The sequence below is a fragment of the Sphaeramia orbicularis genome, chromosome 6 (assembly GCF_902148855.1).
Source record: "Sphaeramia orbicularis chromosome 6, fSphaOr1.1, whole genome shotgun sequence".
Classification (NCBI taxonomy): Eukaryota; Metazoa; Chordata; class Actinopteri; order Kurtiformes; family Apogonidae; genus Sphaeramia; species Sphaeramia orbicularis.
The window spans coordinates 4407815-4424374 of NC_043962.1; the positions used below are offsets into that span (position 1 = coordinate 4407815).

The window sequence follows — 16560 nt, forward strand, 5'->3', positions numbered from 1 at the left end:
ACACTAATATATGAGTGCATTTATTCTCCATGTGCTACTGTTAGTATTCACTTCATGTACTGTCCTTTAGATGAGGCGTCTGTTTAACAAATGGAGAATTATTCATTTCCTCTTAAAACCTCCAGGTCCATGCATCCATTTTTCTGTACAACACACACACATACACACACGCACACACACACACACACACACACACGCACACACATGCACGCACACACACACGCACACACACACACACACACACACACACACACACACACACACACACACACAGGGCTTTTCATAGTACACCACACAGAGCCCACAGTGTGTTCTGTGAATGAACACAGGTCCGGAGGTCCAGGCCAAGGCCCACCACCACAGCACCGACCTGTAAATGTGTGTCTTTGTAGCCCAGATGTGAAGGGAGGTTCAGAGGAGCTGTGTGTGTGTGTGTGTGTGTTGTCGCGTGGACAACGAGATGAGAACAGTCCTCTAAAGTGGACACAGGTTCAAGTCCACACCTCTGTGTTTAGGGTGTAGATTGATGTCAGCATACACAGCAGCTCTGCAGACCCATGGATGGGGTTGTGTAGACTTGACCTGGTTCTGCAGGTCTGTGGACCAGGTTCTGTAGACCCATGGACCTGTTAATGGACCTTGGAGGTGGTTCTGTGTGGTCCAATTCACCCAGTAAACGCTGCTTCCATTAATGTGGGTTATTTCAGCTGAACTGAGTGTGTGTGTAATGTTCAAACATGTTGTTCTTCCCTCCACGGATCATTGGGTCCAATGAAGTTCAGTTTCAGAACCAACACTGGGTTTTAACTTTATCACCAGGTACAATGAATGCAATATTTCTGAAGGATTTTAGTGTATTTTTTTTGGTGTGTATTAGTGTATTCTTGCATACATTTGTGTATTTCAGTGGATTTTAGTGTTTTTTGTAGCATTTTAGTGTATTCTTTGAACATTTTAATGTAATTTTTGGTGTATTTTACTGTGTTTTTGGAGGATTTTAGCATATTTTTTGAACACGTTTTTGTATGTTTTAGTGCATTTTAGCTTTTTTTTTATTTTATTGTATTCTTGAATATATTTTGTGCCTTTTAGTGTATTCTAGCATATTTTTTGTGCCTTTTAGTGTGTTCTAGTATTCTAGTGTATTCTGTTTCAGTGGATTTTATTGCTTTTTTAAAATTTTTACATTTTAGTGCATTATTTGAGCATTTTAGTGTATTCTTTTGTGTATTTTTGTGCATGTTAGTGTATAGTAACTGTGAGGCTTGATGGACTGTTATTTATGTGAACGGAAGGTCTTTTGACCAAAGATGAGGAGAAAAATATCTTTAAACATCATGCATTGACCTTCCTCTGACGTGCAGATACACTGGATGATCACACATGCAGATAAAAGCTGTAAATGAACAGATTCACTAAAAGGTTCCATCTGTCATTTTTAACATGTGCACGTAAAAGATAAACATACAACGAACAGAACTCCGCTCTCCTCCTGTGGCCTTTTGTGTGGTGTTTTCTGCACATTACACACACACACACACACACACACACACACACACACACACACACACACACACACATATGTAATAACAGACATCAGGACGGCCTTTGTCTAATTTATTTCTTAGAATTGTGTAATTGAGTCTCATTGCTCGCACTTTGCCTGCACAGTCACCCCCCTTGATCCCTCAGCGGTGTGCATGGTGACGGGGGGTTTCCTGCCCTGGCTCGCAGGGGCACAGATGACAGAGGTGATGTGTGTATGTGTGTGTTTGAGTGTTTTTGGGGGGAGGAGAGGTTGGTGAACACAGGACCGGAGTGTGTCCTCTAAAACCTGGTTTAACGTCCAGGCACTTGTCTTTGAATGTGTGTTTTATGGTATTACCTGTATGTGTATGTGTGTGTGTGTGTGTGTGTGTGTGTGTGTGTGTGTGTACATGTACATGTGTTTTACATCGGGTAGTGTGTGTATGTGTGTAGACGTGTACGGGCCGTCTGAATGTACAGGGTGTATAAAGGTAGGAGTGTGTTGCCTTCTGCTGGTGTTAAAGCGTTCTGTGTTCTTGCTCTCAACGTCTCTCTGTTAGTTCGGAGGTTTTACTCATTTCCCCTGGCAGCTTTTCTGACACACACACACACACACACACACACACACACATACACGGCTTCATAAACAAACCCTTGTATTGAAAAATGGTCAGAAACAGTAGCCAGAGCAGAGAGATTTCAACTCCAGGAATAATGACAGACTTTGTAAATGTTAGTTGGAGAAATCACATGTACTCAGATGAAAAACACCATTAGTGGTGGATTTTCAATGTATTTATGGAGCATTTTAGTGTATTGTAGCATATATTTTGTGTATTTCAGTGTGTTCTAGCATTTTTTGTATATTTCAGTGCATTTTAGTGTTGTTATTAGCATTTTAGTTTATTTTTTGGTGTATTTTAGTGTATTCTACCATATATTTTGTGTATTTCATTGTGTTCTAGCATATTTTTTTGTATATTTTAATGCATTTTGGTGTATTATTTGGTGTATTCTAGCATATTTTGTGTATTCCAGTGTATTTTAGCATATTTTTGATAAATTTTAGTGCATTTTAGTATTTTGTTTTAGCATTTTAGTATATTTTATGGTCTATTCTAGCATATATTATGTATTGCAGTGTATTCTAGCATATTTGTTTGTATATGTTAGTGTTTTTTAGCATGTCAGTGTATTTTCTGAGCAATTTAATGTATTGTAGCATATATTTAAGTACGTTATAGTGTATTTTCTGAGTATTTATTTATTTTTGCTGTATTTTAGTGTATTCTAACATATTTTATGTATTTCAGTGTATTGTAGCTTTTTTTTATATGTTCTAATGCATTTAGCGTGGGGGGTTCAGTTCAGGTCTTCTATACATATAGGTGAGACTCTTTCTATTAACATATACTAGATATTTAATTTAGTAAATAATTTATATCAGCAAATTGACAACAAAAATGGATTATTCCGTAAAAGAGTAAAAAAAAAAAATCTTAAACTGTTGTTTTCCAGGAAAAAGGTGCCTAAATGTTTAGATGTTAGTTGTGTTTGTTCTGTTTTCTGTTGCTGTGTGAGTTTAGGACTGTTGATCTAAACAGATAGAAGGTGTGTAACTGAAATAGGAACCAATAACTTAGTCGATAATGGAAATAATCAACAGTAAAATGTAACGTGGTCTCTTAATCTTCTCCAGTGGTTGATTTTTTTTTTTTTTTTTTTCTTATAATCTTTTTATGGAAGTCACTGTTTCCACCTCGAACTGAGCCCAAATGTTCCTGGTTTTGTCGTGAACGCCAATCAGTTGAGATGTTTTGGGACCATAACAGGAAACCCCGTTTTGCACACCAACATACAGACGCATATAGACACACAGCAGACCAGTAATTAGACCGGCCCATTAAGAGGGAGGGGGATGGGGGGGCTATGACACAATGGTTTCTCCTCAAGCCCCGCTGTTTATTTTTCTTTATGTCCATCGGGTTTGCTCACAAGACGCCCTTTCACAGGCGCAAAATAACACAGTGTGTGTGTGTGTGAGACATAGTGAGTCCTGTTTGCTTTACTTTAGATAGGAGGATATATACCAGCAAACAGATACAGTCTGAGGTTGTCCTGCCTCAGGTGTGAGTGTTGTGCACTTAGAACACACACACACACCCTCACACACACACACACACACACACACACACACACACACACACACACACACATATATATATATATACTGTATGTGTGTCTGTTTGTGAAGGGGAGAGTGAGTGTTAATGAAAAGCATGTTATAGGTCTGTGGTTTTCATTCACAGAGGCTGAACATATAGTCGCACATTCCCTCACACCACTACAACCACATAATCACACACACACACACCAGCACTGACGACAAACACACACACACACACACAACCATACACATACACCAGCACTGACGACACACAACCACACACACAAACGCCAGCACGGACTACACACAGCTACACATGCAAACACATAAACACCAGTGTAGACTACACACAAACACACACAAACACCAGTGTGGACTACATATACATACAACCGTGAATGGTCTGTATTAAACCACCGGTTATATTTCCAGTACCATGCGTCTCAGTCCATTAGAACGGAGTGTTTTCCTTTTTTTCTCTTACTAAACCTGGACACACACTTAACAACAAGCTAAAGGAGTGGTGTCAAACATACGGCCTGCGAGCCAAAACTTAAATGCTTAGTGATTAGAACAGCGTGTTCTAGCAAAAAATAAAAAAACACACTCTTATTTTTGTATCATATTCATCCTGAAAATCAACTGTAAATGTTCATAATGAAACTTTATGAGATTCTACAAATAAACTTTCAACTATTTTCCATGTGTTCAAACATTTGAGTTTGTCTAGATCATTCTGTGTCCATGTTCTTCTTATTTTTAGTTCTTTCTAGTCATTTTTGTCCTCTGCGATAGTCTGTGTCCACTTTCTGTCTAGTTGTAGACAGAGCCCCTCATTTCACTGACAAAAACATCCATCATCTGATTCAAATACACACTCTGCATCTGTGTATGCCCTGGATAGATCTGCATATAGATTATATATATGTATAATATTTACAGCTAAAATAGAACTATTCATGAAAAAACAGTGATAAAAATTGAAAAAATGTTGAAGAAAATTAGGAAAACTAAACATAAATTGAATAAGATAGTGAAAAAATTAACCAAACCAAAGAAAAATTTAATAAAATAATGAAAAAAGTTAATAAAACTAAACTATATAAAACACAACTCTCAATGCACATACAAGCTAGAAAAATCTAGATGAAACCGGGAAAAAAAGACAAAAAAGCAGTGATTACAAACACAACACAATTATTTACCCAAATTCACTGCTAAAACCCTCACTAAAACGCTAATAAAAATAACATAATTCTTCCATGTATCTCTCACCGACTGCACTCGGCTGCTCTCTGCTCCTCCCACTTCCACCCCTCCCCCTCAGCCAATGCAGACCTCTACCTTAATGTGTCACAGACCAATAGAAAGAACCCAATCTCAGCTTTGAATTCTGTCAATAGAATAAACAGTTCAGGAGTTTTACAAGGAATTTTGCAAGTCAAGGAAGTCACAGTCGAAGTTTACAACTCTGTCTCCAAACACAAATTCACCTACGTATTGTTCTGCACATTGTTTTCATTGTGTGTTTTTTCTTTATCGTTGCAGAGATGCTGCAGGCAGACAGACCCAACCTGAGGAGGACTCAGAGTGAGGACAGTCCCAGTGGATCTGGATCCCACAGCAGGTACAACATCCACATACACATGAAAAACACATGAGGGATGAAAGGCTGACGGTGTGTGTGATGTCCCAGTATACAGGATATAAACACACTCTGCACGAGTCCTTTGAGCACAGACGATGAACATATCAAACATTAATGCTGATTGAACGTCGTTGCGGCTTCAGCGCCTCACATTAAAACATCAAAACATCATCTGGTTTTTAGGTTTAGTCTACCACACACCCTGTTACAAAAAAATGTACATGATTAAGATTTAATCCACATAAAAAGAAGTTCTAGTGTTACAGTAGATTACAATTCAGTGAGTTACATTTATCATGATAAATGGTCCTGAGTGAAAGTTGAAGAAACTAGTGAGTTATTTTGATGTTGAATTATCCATAAAGGAAATGACAAGATGAAAAATATTTACAACTATAACAAGTCAAACAGGACTTAAGACAAAAACAGTGTTATAACAAGACAAAGCCAATGTAAAAGACTTATGTAACAAGACAAAATACATAAGATAAGATAAGGTAAGATGAGACCAGGTAAGGTGAAATAAAATAAAATAAGGTAAGGTCAGGTCAGGTGTATTTTATTGATCCCCAAGGGGAAAATTCAAATGCACAGCAGTACAAGACAATAAACATCAAATACAAAAAAAAAATAAAGAAAAGATTAAAAAAAATAAAACAAATTTGTTAAAGTGACTCAATGACATATACAGTTATAATAATTTATATTATAAAAGCCAAGTCACCACTGTGAATGTATGTGTATCTGCTTTATTACTGAAAAACTGGACCGAGCTAGCCTTTGCATTTTGCAGTACTTATGTATTTTGGGTCATGGATCAGACTGGCGAAAACAGCTCATTGATACGACCAATACTTTTGGAGTTATTAGTTGTTTACAATGAAGTTACAGGCAGCCTGTGGACGAGTCCATTCACTGAGCTTTAATGAACATCTACATGACCAGTAAATTAAATCTAGGAAAATAGCTGATTTTCACTGAAAAAGTGGAAAATACAGAGAATAATATTAGAATAAATGCTGATGAATCATTTCAGAAAGAATAAATTAATTAATTAGAGATCTACCACAGAAGTAGCTCTGGGTCTTTATGGGTTAAAGTCAGTACATGGCCTTTGTTTGAGACCTTTGTGAACACAAACACATTCAAATCCAACGTCTTCAACATCAGCTGGGTCCAGATCTCTGCAGACGCTGTGGTTTAATAATAAGAATAATAGCACCATAATAAACTCGGGTAACCTCTTTCTCCAACTCTGTTTGCAAAGCCCTTATATGAAAATCATAAAGCCAAGGCATAATTGTAATCCAAATAAATGGAAGAAAGAGAGAAAAGGATGGTGTGGAGGAAACATGTGCCAGTATATGGTCGACTGAAGCACTTACACCGACTGCCAGCACGTTATTCCCCCTGAATGTGGTCGCAGACGCCGCTGTCTCTGGACAGAATGGTAGCGGGATAATAAATAGTGGAGCAGTCTGCGTTTATTTCAAAGCTCTGCAGCGGGAGTGTGTGGGGTCGGATGGTATTTCCCTGTAAACACTGTAGGGGGGCTTTAAACACAGTTCAGCCAAGAGCTCAAACCACTGCTGTCATGGAGAAACAGTCAACAGACGCCGCCGTCAGAGGAGGAAACAATACCACATACATGTACATCATATGGACAAAAGTGTGAGGACATGTTGAGTTCAGGTGTTTTGCAGAAAAGCCTTTTTTGTGTTTCTAAAGGTGTGGCTGCATCAGACAAACTAATGCAAATACATTACTTTTGTTTACTATTAAAATGCAAAAATAGCCAAACTAAATAGTTGTCAGTTTCATCATGTCATGTCCTGCATGTGTTTCATTATCTGCTGAAACGTCCAGTTTGGACCTCGATGGAACTGAGCATGTGCAGAAGGAGCCTATGGGTTTGAATGGAACAATACTGGGCACAGTCTTCCTCATTGCCTTCTCTTTCTATTTCCTCCCTCCTCGTCTTCATCCTTGTGTTACCAGGAGTAACAGACTCTCAGTGGGGGGGTCTCAGGATGGATCCCCGGGGGGCTCCAGAGGTGGGGGGTCTCTGACTAACGGAGATCTGAATGAAGAGCAGATCTCTGGGTCGGCCTCATCCACTCACCACCGATCCTCCAAGACTAACAGCAGCCCTGGAGGCAGCACAGGTAGGACGCCACATTTTCATCATCATCATCATCATCATCATCAGACACACACACCTACACACACACACACACACACACACACACACACACACACAAAGACAACCGTCTGTTTATGTGGTTGTAGGTGGACTAATGTGTGCATGTAAACATTCTGACTGTGTTAAAGTTGAATTGAAAGTGTGCGCTGTGTTTTAGTCACGGGGGGGGGTTATGCTAGTACCAGGTATGAACAGACACTAAGGTGCCCAGGTGTGGACCGGTCTTACGTCTCCTTCTCTGTGTCTCCTCTCAGATAAAGTCGAGCTGACATCCAATGGCGTGGACAACAGCCGCGGGGGCGTGGTTCGCCACACGCCGCCCCCGTCCTCTCCGTCGGGCAGATCCCCCGCTGCCGGCAGCAACAGCAGCAGCAGTGGCAGCCCCTCCCCTGGACAGGACGCCCTGAGCACGGTGACCCCGGCCGAACCCGGTCCAAACTCCACCTCCAACAGCGAACAGGCCGGCAGCAATGCTACAGAGCCCAACACAGACACTCTCCCGGCTGGGTACGGCTTTAAAACAGTACCCTTTGGTCTGATGGTACCACTTATGGAAATAGTACTTAGAGATGTGATGCTGTAGCAGTTATTAATGTTCTGCTGCTGTTAGCTGTTGATTTCACATATTTATGGTATACACAATTTGCAAAAAAAACAAAAACAAAAGCTGTATCAGATGAGTGAACCCGTGCAAACTGTTTCACCCAAGTAGCAGGTCACCAGAAATTGTGTGTCAGCCATTTTTACTTTCACTATGACAACAAAAGCGATTGAACACAACACACTGGTAATTTCAAATTCACAAGTGGAAAGTGTTTGGAGCCTTGACAAACATGTATCCAGACACACATTCTCTAAGGACATGTGTTTCTTTCATTGTGAGAGAGTCCACCCATACTAAAGTTTTTAATTTCCTTTACATTCCCCATGACTGCACAGTAATCAAATGAGGCCTTGTTACTGTGTGTCTGTTTGCTTTTTTGTGCATTTCTGTAAATTTATGGAGCCAAAGTTTCTGGGAGGATTGTTAAGCACATTTCAGATTCATAATAACTCACTCAGACCCTCAAAGAATCCAGATTATTCAGTCGGCTTCTGATTAATGGTCTAATGCCACGTTTCCACTACGTGGGACCGGCTCGGCTCGACTAGAGTCTGCTTTTTTGCGTTTCCATTATTTAAAAGAACCTGGAATCTGGTACCCGGCACTGCTTTTTTAGTACTTGCTCTTCCCAGGTTCCAAAACAGGTGAAGAGATACTAAAATGTGACATGTAAACACTGCAGACCGCTGATTGATCAGAGAGTTGTCTCTGCGTCACTGTGTCATCAATTCGTGATACGCCATTTTTTTAAAAACAGATTCAGAAGTTTACAGTAAATATACCGGTAGGCTAATCCATGATGGACGCCAGCAAAATGGCACCATGGTCAGTCGAGGAGATTCAGACATTTTTGTCCTTGGTGGCCGATGAAAAGACACAGCGTCGCTATGATGTCCAGATACTCTAAAGTCGATAGTATCCTGTAATGGAAACGGTCTCCAGGAATAGTACCTGGTTCCTGAGTCGAGTCAAGCCGAGGTGGTTCCATGTAGTTTAAACGCAACATAATGATACCTTCAGGTACTATCGGGAAGATGATGCTTTCCAATTGTGAATTTGAAATTGCCAGTGCGTTGCATTCTTATTTACAACTGTGGCCTGTAAAATTAAGTTGTGATGTAATAAGTAAAATAAGTTATCCAATTTTTATGTAGTACATGGGGGGGTTGCATCAAAAAATATGGTTCGTGGCATGGCATTTAAAGGGTTAAAAATATGACAGTTATTGAGTATTTTGTGTTGTTGTTTATTGCTCACATTGATGAAATACAAAAAAATTAAAGAAGTTATAAACGAACTGTATGAAACATTTTTTGGACATTACTACGGTGATTAGAAGGACATCTATGGGTGGGATACTGGAGGGATAGATGAGTATTTGGTAAGTAAGTGAAACAGTAGTTAGTGTAACTAAAATAGACCCATTGAAGAGCCATTTCTGACTGCAGGTGTTTAAGACACATTTAGATACAATAGATGTGTGTTTTTTTTCCTGTTGTGGGCTTTGATGGTGTGTTCACTGTCTTTGCTCTGGGACATAGAATAGTGTGTTTGTTGTGATCCACCGGCTGATGAAGTGCTCTGATATTTAGTCCATGTGTCCTGTCTCTGTAGCTGGGAGCAGAGGGTGTTGCCTCATGGAAGAGTCTACTATGTCGACCACAACACTAAAACCACGACCTGGGAGAGACCACTGCCACCGGGGTACGTCTGTGTCATTAAAATCATGTGGTTATGTCTTTCACTGTGTAATAGAACTTACAGCTTCACTCCAGAAAAGACAACAAACATCCCCTGTGTTTTCCTTCAGATACTTCCATTCACAGTAGTGTTGTCTCAAATCAAACACAGACCAGTCCACTTACCAGAAATGACAATCACCGCATTCTCCTATTGGTGGATTGAAACTGGGTGGAGCATGTCCTCAACATGACCATAATAATCTGATAACTCTTAGTAATCAGATAATTGTAATAATCAGATCTGATGTGTTTATATACACTTCAATAATGCAAAAATCAAAAACCCAGGTTTGGATGTTTCAGTCCATTGTCAGATTTCCTTTGGAGTTCTTACGTACATAATGATGTTAAAATTAAACTTCCTGTGATTATCTTTGACTCACCTTTGACTACGCAGCTTCTGATTTGTGCGATTTTTAATTGTGTTTTCACATGTGTAAATGGAAAAGAACTAAATAAATCAGATTAACCTGTATACATGCAGGAAGACATCGGAATATTGGGGAGAAATCCAGGTCCGTTAATCAGATTACTGCTTTTATCTGATAAAACGTATCAAATTATATTGTTTCCGTGATCAATAATAATCTGATAACTGCAGAAATCAGATAATAATCAGGAGTATTAGTGTGGATGTAAACATGTTCAGTGTCGTCAGTGTACATCTGTAGACCTACATCTGAAGATTCATTAATGTAAACCTATGAATGATGGGGCCTAAGACGTTTCCCTGAGGGATCCCATTCTCAATTTAATGAAACACAGATTTATGGTCACTGGAATAATCTGATAACTGCAGAAATCAGAAAATGATCAGAGTATTAATGTGAATGTAAATTGGCTCAGTGTAACAGGCCAGTGTATGCCTTATCTTCTCAATTTAACCCATTAAAACCCAAGAATTACATAAAACCAGCCTCTTAGAACCTGTAGGCTTGACAGAATTGTCTGTTCAGGACGTTCAGCAGTTGCAAATCATCACACCTGGTTTTAAAGATTAAAAACCACTACTGTTGCGCCTCATCTTGAAGGTAAAATAAAGGATTAAGGACCGCAACAAAAAGTTTTCAGACACGTTTAAAAATTCGTACGATCTCAAATATACAGTTCTCTACAAGAACCGGCTCTAGATTCCCATCCCTACTCATAGTGAATAAAAGTACTTCTACAAGTACAGGATTACCTTCATAAGCCACATGATGAAACTGTCAGTATCAGGTTAATGAACAAAACTGAATGAATGAAATCCCAGTCATTACAATAACAGCCTACTACTACATAAAATGCAGTTACTGTAATGTAACGTGCAATAATCTGTTTATATTCAGTCATCTCTCCTCCCCTTCCATGTTGATTTATTTATTATTATTTGCACTTTGCTCTGTTGTTTTGTATTTTAAATGTGTGTGCTCTTTCTCTTTTTTCTCTATTTTTAGAGGGGTGTGTTTTTAAATGTTCATTCACTATCGATCCTGTGGGCATCTTCATATCAATGTTGAATTGACAATAAAGAATCGTGACTCTTGAACAAAATATAAGCCAACCAACAGTTTTACAGACGGGTATGGAGCTCCCCAGCTCTTGTTTCTGTGTGTTTTAAGTCAGAATTAGAGCAGGACTTACCTATGCTCTGCTTTAACAGTTCTGGGTGTTAAGTCTTCATAATGGACCACAGTTACTTCTGCCAGAGTCGGCCTTTTTACCACATTTATTCCCAGGATTATTTATTGATTTTCACTGAGCGTGCGACTGGTGACAGAGGGAAAGAGTGGCTGTTTTTAGGAAAAGGTCACCCCCACTTCTCCTTACCCAAACCTTTACCCCCACCCCCCATCTCAATTTTTCCACACAAAGTACAAGAGCGCGGGGGCCCTGAGAACAAAAGTCCTTTCTTACAGCGCCACATGTACTTCCATGGGCTGCTGGCTGCCGTGGCCCTTCAGAGGATCAATTAGCAGGCTAATGCTCGGCGAGCGCTCCAGATGTCTACACCAGGAGCTGTTTAGAGGCTGGGGGGGGGAGTGGTTAGGCAATCTCGGTTTGGAAGCCGAAATAATGAAAGCCATCCGAAGCCAGGCTGGAGAAGAAACGCTGCTCTTCATGAAATCCACTGCAGAGTTTGTAACTAGTGAAGCATTGTTGCTGGAAGTCTGAAAGTCCACTGGTTAATTAAAGCTGGGTCTGTGTTTACTTAAAGCCATACTTGTCATCATAGTAAGATTTCTTTGAACCACAATGTTAGGCTTTTTGGTCTTGATTTTGAGATATTTTGACATAATGAAACAATAGAAATGAGTCCGTAAAGCAGCCTTGTGTGTTTATGTATTCGATATTGCATTTCAGAATGGGAGATAGTACTATTTAGACAAAACTGTTGCTTTGTAGTGGGTTTTGATAGAAATAAGTCCAAGAATAGAACTGGAACAGCTGTGCCAAACCAGGCTTTAGCAACAGGATCCTCTTAAACCTATTTCTGAGGACAGACGGTGAAAAGAAAGGAGCTGCTGCACATTCATACTCAACAGAATTTTAAGGTCTTCATTTTGGGCTGTGGGCCATGACCTGTTGGGAAGGTGCGGTGTCGAGTGTCGTCTTCGTTAGCAACTTCTTTAGACATGTTCTCTGACAAAACTAACAGTGCTAACCTTTAGCTTAGCTTCATTGTTTGTGCACTGATGATGTTTCCTTGCATTGTAGCATGAGTTTCAGTCTGTGTTGTCATTAACCAATCTGCATACGTTCCATTCCCGAGTGTATTAGATCTGCGCTGTATCGTGGGCTGTATTCAGACTGTTGAAATCTCAGTTTGTCGGGCTCAGCTGTCTGAGCTGTGTCATGACAAGTGAAAACCTGAGGATGTGTCTTTGTTTTGACAGCTTTTACTGAGGGGTTCTACATCATCTGGCAGCTGCAAAACCCTCCATGTACAATGACTGAGAGCAGGTCAAGCAGCAACCTGCAACCACCAAGGCTTAAAATATGGAACTTTATGAACTGTGTGACGTCATGGGAGCTACATTCCCTTTTTTATACAGTCTGGTTCAGGGGTGTCAAACTCCTTTTAGTTCAGGGCTCACATACAGCCCAATTAATAATAGCAAATACCATGTAGGAACTTAATGACTTTTAAAAAGCTAAGAAAATACTCTTTTTAGTGCTAAAAAGTAGAAGTGCAATTTTACCAGTATTCTGCCTCAGTTTATCATTTGCACATGTACATTACAACTTACCAGATCACAGCGGATCTACAAATACACAAAACATTTAGTAACAGGCAGAATATTGGTAAAATTACACTTACTCCTCTTGAAAACTTTCAGGTTGTTCGTAGGTTATTTGCATTTTCATGAAAGGTTAATTTGTAAATGTAAACATTTTCACAATGTAATTTAACTTTGGCAAGTTTTCACACTAAAACAAAGAGAAACATTTGGATTTGTTGATATTTATAGGTTTTTGCACTATTATTTTACTGATCCGGCCTGCTGCAAATCAAATTGAGCTGAATGTGACCCTGAATACCCAGAAAACAGGCAGAATATTGGTAAAATTGCACTTGATTGCACTCAGGTTGTTCATATTATTCTCATTTTTTTAAAGGATAGTTTGTAGATGTAAAATTTTTTCATAATATAACTTAAAACTAAAACATAGAGAAAAGTTTGGAGTTGTCATTTGTGGATTCTTATGTTATTATTTTACTTGGGATCATATTGGGCTGAACGTAGAACTTGAACTAAACTGTTAAATGCAGCAAAAAATAAGTAAAGATTTTCATTTGTAAAGTTAAATTTGTTTGTAGACCGGTTTTCAAGTAGCTTCAATCAAGGCAAGGCAAGGCAAGTTTATTTGTATAGGACATTTCAGCAACAAGGCAATTCAAGGTGCTTCACACAGGACATTGAAATAAATCAGAACATGTTGAAGGTATGGCTGCTGCTGCTGCTGTTTCTAGATGACATGACTGACATCAGGACCATCAGGAGTTAAAGTCGGTGTTCAGACCTCAGTAGAGACCGTCAGACGGGCTGTTGTGGGCTCTGGGTTTCCAGCCTGGCTCCAGTAAATAACCAGCTAGCCCTAATATCAGAGAGTGAACAGCCTTTTAAAGGAAGCTCCGAGGCATAGCGGTCAGAGACATGATCCCTCCACTAAATAACTCCCTGTGTTTGCAATCATCCATGCTGTTGAAGTGTCCTTGAGCAACATACTGAACCGTAGCAGCTCTGGGGCAGCTGTTGTCGCCGATCCGGGGTTTTGACCACAACAGGAAAGAGCTGTTCCTGCACAATTCACAATAGTATCACTATTATTCTAATTATTACTTCAGATGCTTTGGGGAATCGTAGTTTCAGGGCTTGGTTTCCATTGAAGACACAAATGTAAAAAAAAAAAAAAAAAAAGCACTGTGTCAGTTTTCATCTTCGTCTTCATTGTCATCTTCATCGTCGTCTTCGTTCTCAATTTCTTCAAACATTTTCTCTGACGAAACCACTGGTCGGACGCATTTCAAATTTCTCATGTAGCTTCCTTGGGACAATGTTTACAAAGTTTGTGCACAGTTGTCCTAAATTTGGATTTTTGAATGTTTGAGGATTTTTTTTAAGTACAAAAAAATTTGCCTTTATTTGTAATGGTCCATATTTTGATGGTTTGTAACAGGGAAATGTTTTGAGATATAATATAGTGCTCAGTGTAGTTACTATTGAGCACTGATAGGAAACCATATATGGACTTTCATTTATGTTCATGACCTTTGACCTTGAGTGACCTTGAAGGGTCAAGGTCAAGGTCACTAATGTCTAGATTTTAACAATCTTCTTTTCCAAAAGTACTGGTTGGACTAATTTCATTTTTTTGTAGCTTCCTTGGGACAATGTCTGCAAAGTTTGTTCACAGTTTTGAGAAATTTAGGTTTTTGAATTTTTGACTCATTTTTGAAATTGGAAAAATGTGCCTTTACTTTTAATGTTCCATATTTTGATGGCTTGTAACTTGTAATATCAATATAGTTACTACTGAGCGCTGATATTTACAATGTGCTGATTTGAGTGGCTGGGTCAGAATTTTAATGATCATGCAAAAATGAATAACTTTTGAATTCTAGCCTAAAACAAATTGTAAAACATAATATGACCTTTTATAACATGAAGTGCGAAGTGTGCATAATATGCTCACCCAGATACTGGAAAGTTAAACATTTTCATTTGTTTATCCTGTGCATTTTACTGTTCCTACTTAACTGAATTCTACATATGTTCTGTGCAGTTTTCCCTGAATAACTTAGTGCATTAATAGCTTAGATTCAGCAGAAGTGGGTGTATTTATTCTATTAGTATATTGGTATTTTTAGTGTATTTATTGTATTTAGTGGTGTATTTAGAACCATGAAAGCTGAGCATGTGAAACCTGCTGCTTCCACAGTCGTACTGATTGTGTAAAACAGATTATTTACTGGTTTGTGTGGATGCTTCTGAGTTTCTTTGGATGGTTCAGGTTCCAGTGTGTGAATAGAAGTGTCTATTTTACACCTCGTTTGACTTGTTCACTGCAGTAGTCGCTGTTTTTCACTGGTGTTTGTGCTGAAGTCGGCTGTTTGACCACTTTAAAAGACTCCGTACAAACACGAGAGGAAGAAGGTCACAGAGTTTCTACACTTTCCACTCCAGTGCTCCTGCCTTCCACTACCTCTATATCAGGGATGTCAAACATGCAGCCCGGGGGCCAACATCAGCCCGCCATAGGGTCCAATCTGGTCCATGGGATGCATTTGCAAAAATCAAAAATTACACTAAAGATAATAACAATCAAAGGATGTTAAAATCATTTTAGTTCAGGGTCACATACAAAACAATATGATCTAAAGTGGATCAGACCAGTAAAATAGTAACAGAATAACCTATAAATAATGACAAATACACATTTTTATCTATGTTTTAGTGTGAAAAAAGTTAAATTACATGATGAAAATGTTTACATTTCTATGAAGAATCTGAAGTTTCTTGTTTGGAAAAATAGTATCATAATAATCTATAAATAATAACTCCAAAGTTTTTTGTATGTTTTAGAATGAAAAAAATAAAATTACATAATGAAAATGTTTATATCTACAAACTGTCCTTAAAAAAAAAAGTTACAACCTGGAATTTTCGTAAGAAAAATAAGTGTAATTTTAACAATATACTGGCTGTTACTAAATATTTTTTGTATTAGTAGATCCACTGTGATCAGTTGTAATGTACATGTGTAAATGATAAACTGAGGCAGAATATTGGTAATATTGCACTTATTTTTCTAAGGAAATTTCAAGTAGTTCAGGATATTCACTTTTTTATGAAAGGTTTTCCCTTTTTACTTCACTTTTTTACCCTAAAACAGAAGATTTTTGAGTTGTCATTATGTGTAAGTTATTATTGTATTATTTTACTGAGGTTAAATTGTGCTTTATGTGGCTCCTGAACATCTTCATGAATATTTTCCCCTTTTTGCGGTGCATATTTGTGTTTCCCAGGCCCGCTGATATCAGCCTGCTCTGTCTGTGTTAGTGTACGGAAGTCAAATCTGTTTTCTCTGCCAAATTCTGCAGCGTTTAGGTCAGAGATATGGGAATAGCAGCAGAGGCAGCAGGACGGCAGGCAGATATACCGATGTGTGTGTTCACTTCTGTGG

The 16560-nt window shown here is 38.8% G+C and overlaps 1 protein-coding gene across 1 annotated transcript in view; it reads left to right on the top strand.

The window, feature by feature from the left end:
• The window catches only part of LOC115420989 (NEDD4-like E3 ubiquitin-protein ligase WWP2), a 77976-nt gene that overhangs the window by 21258 nt on the left and 40158 nt on the right, over positions 1-16560 (top strand). Inside the window, 4 exon segments of the mRNA XM_030136637.1 lie at positions 5243-5321; positions 7341-7507; positions 7800-8052; positions 9764-9853. Of these exon segments, the coding sequence (XP_029992497.1) occupies positions 5243-5321; positions 7341-7507; positions 7800-8052; positions 9764-9853 (589 nt within the window).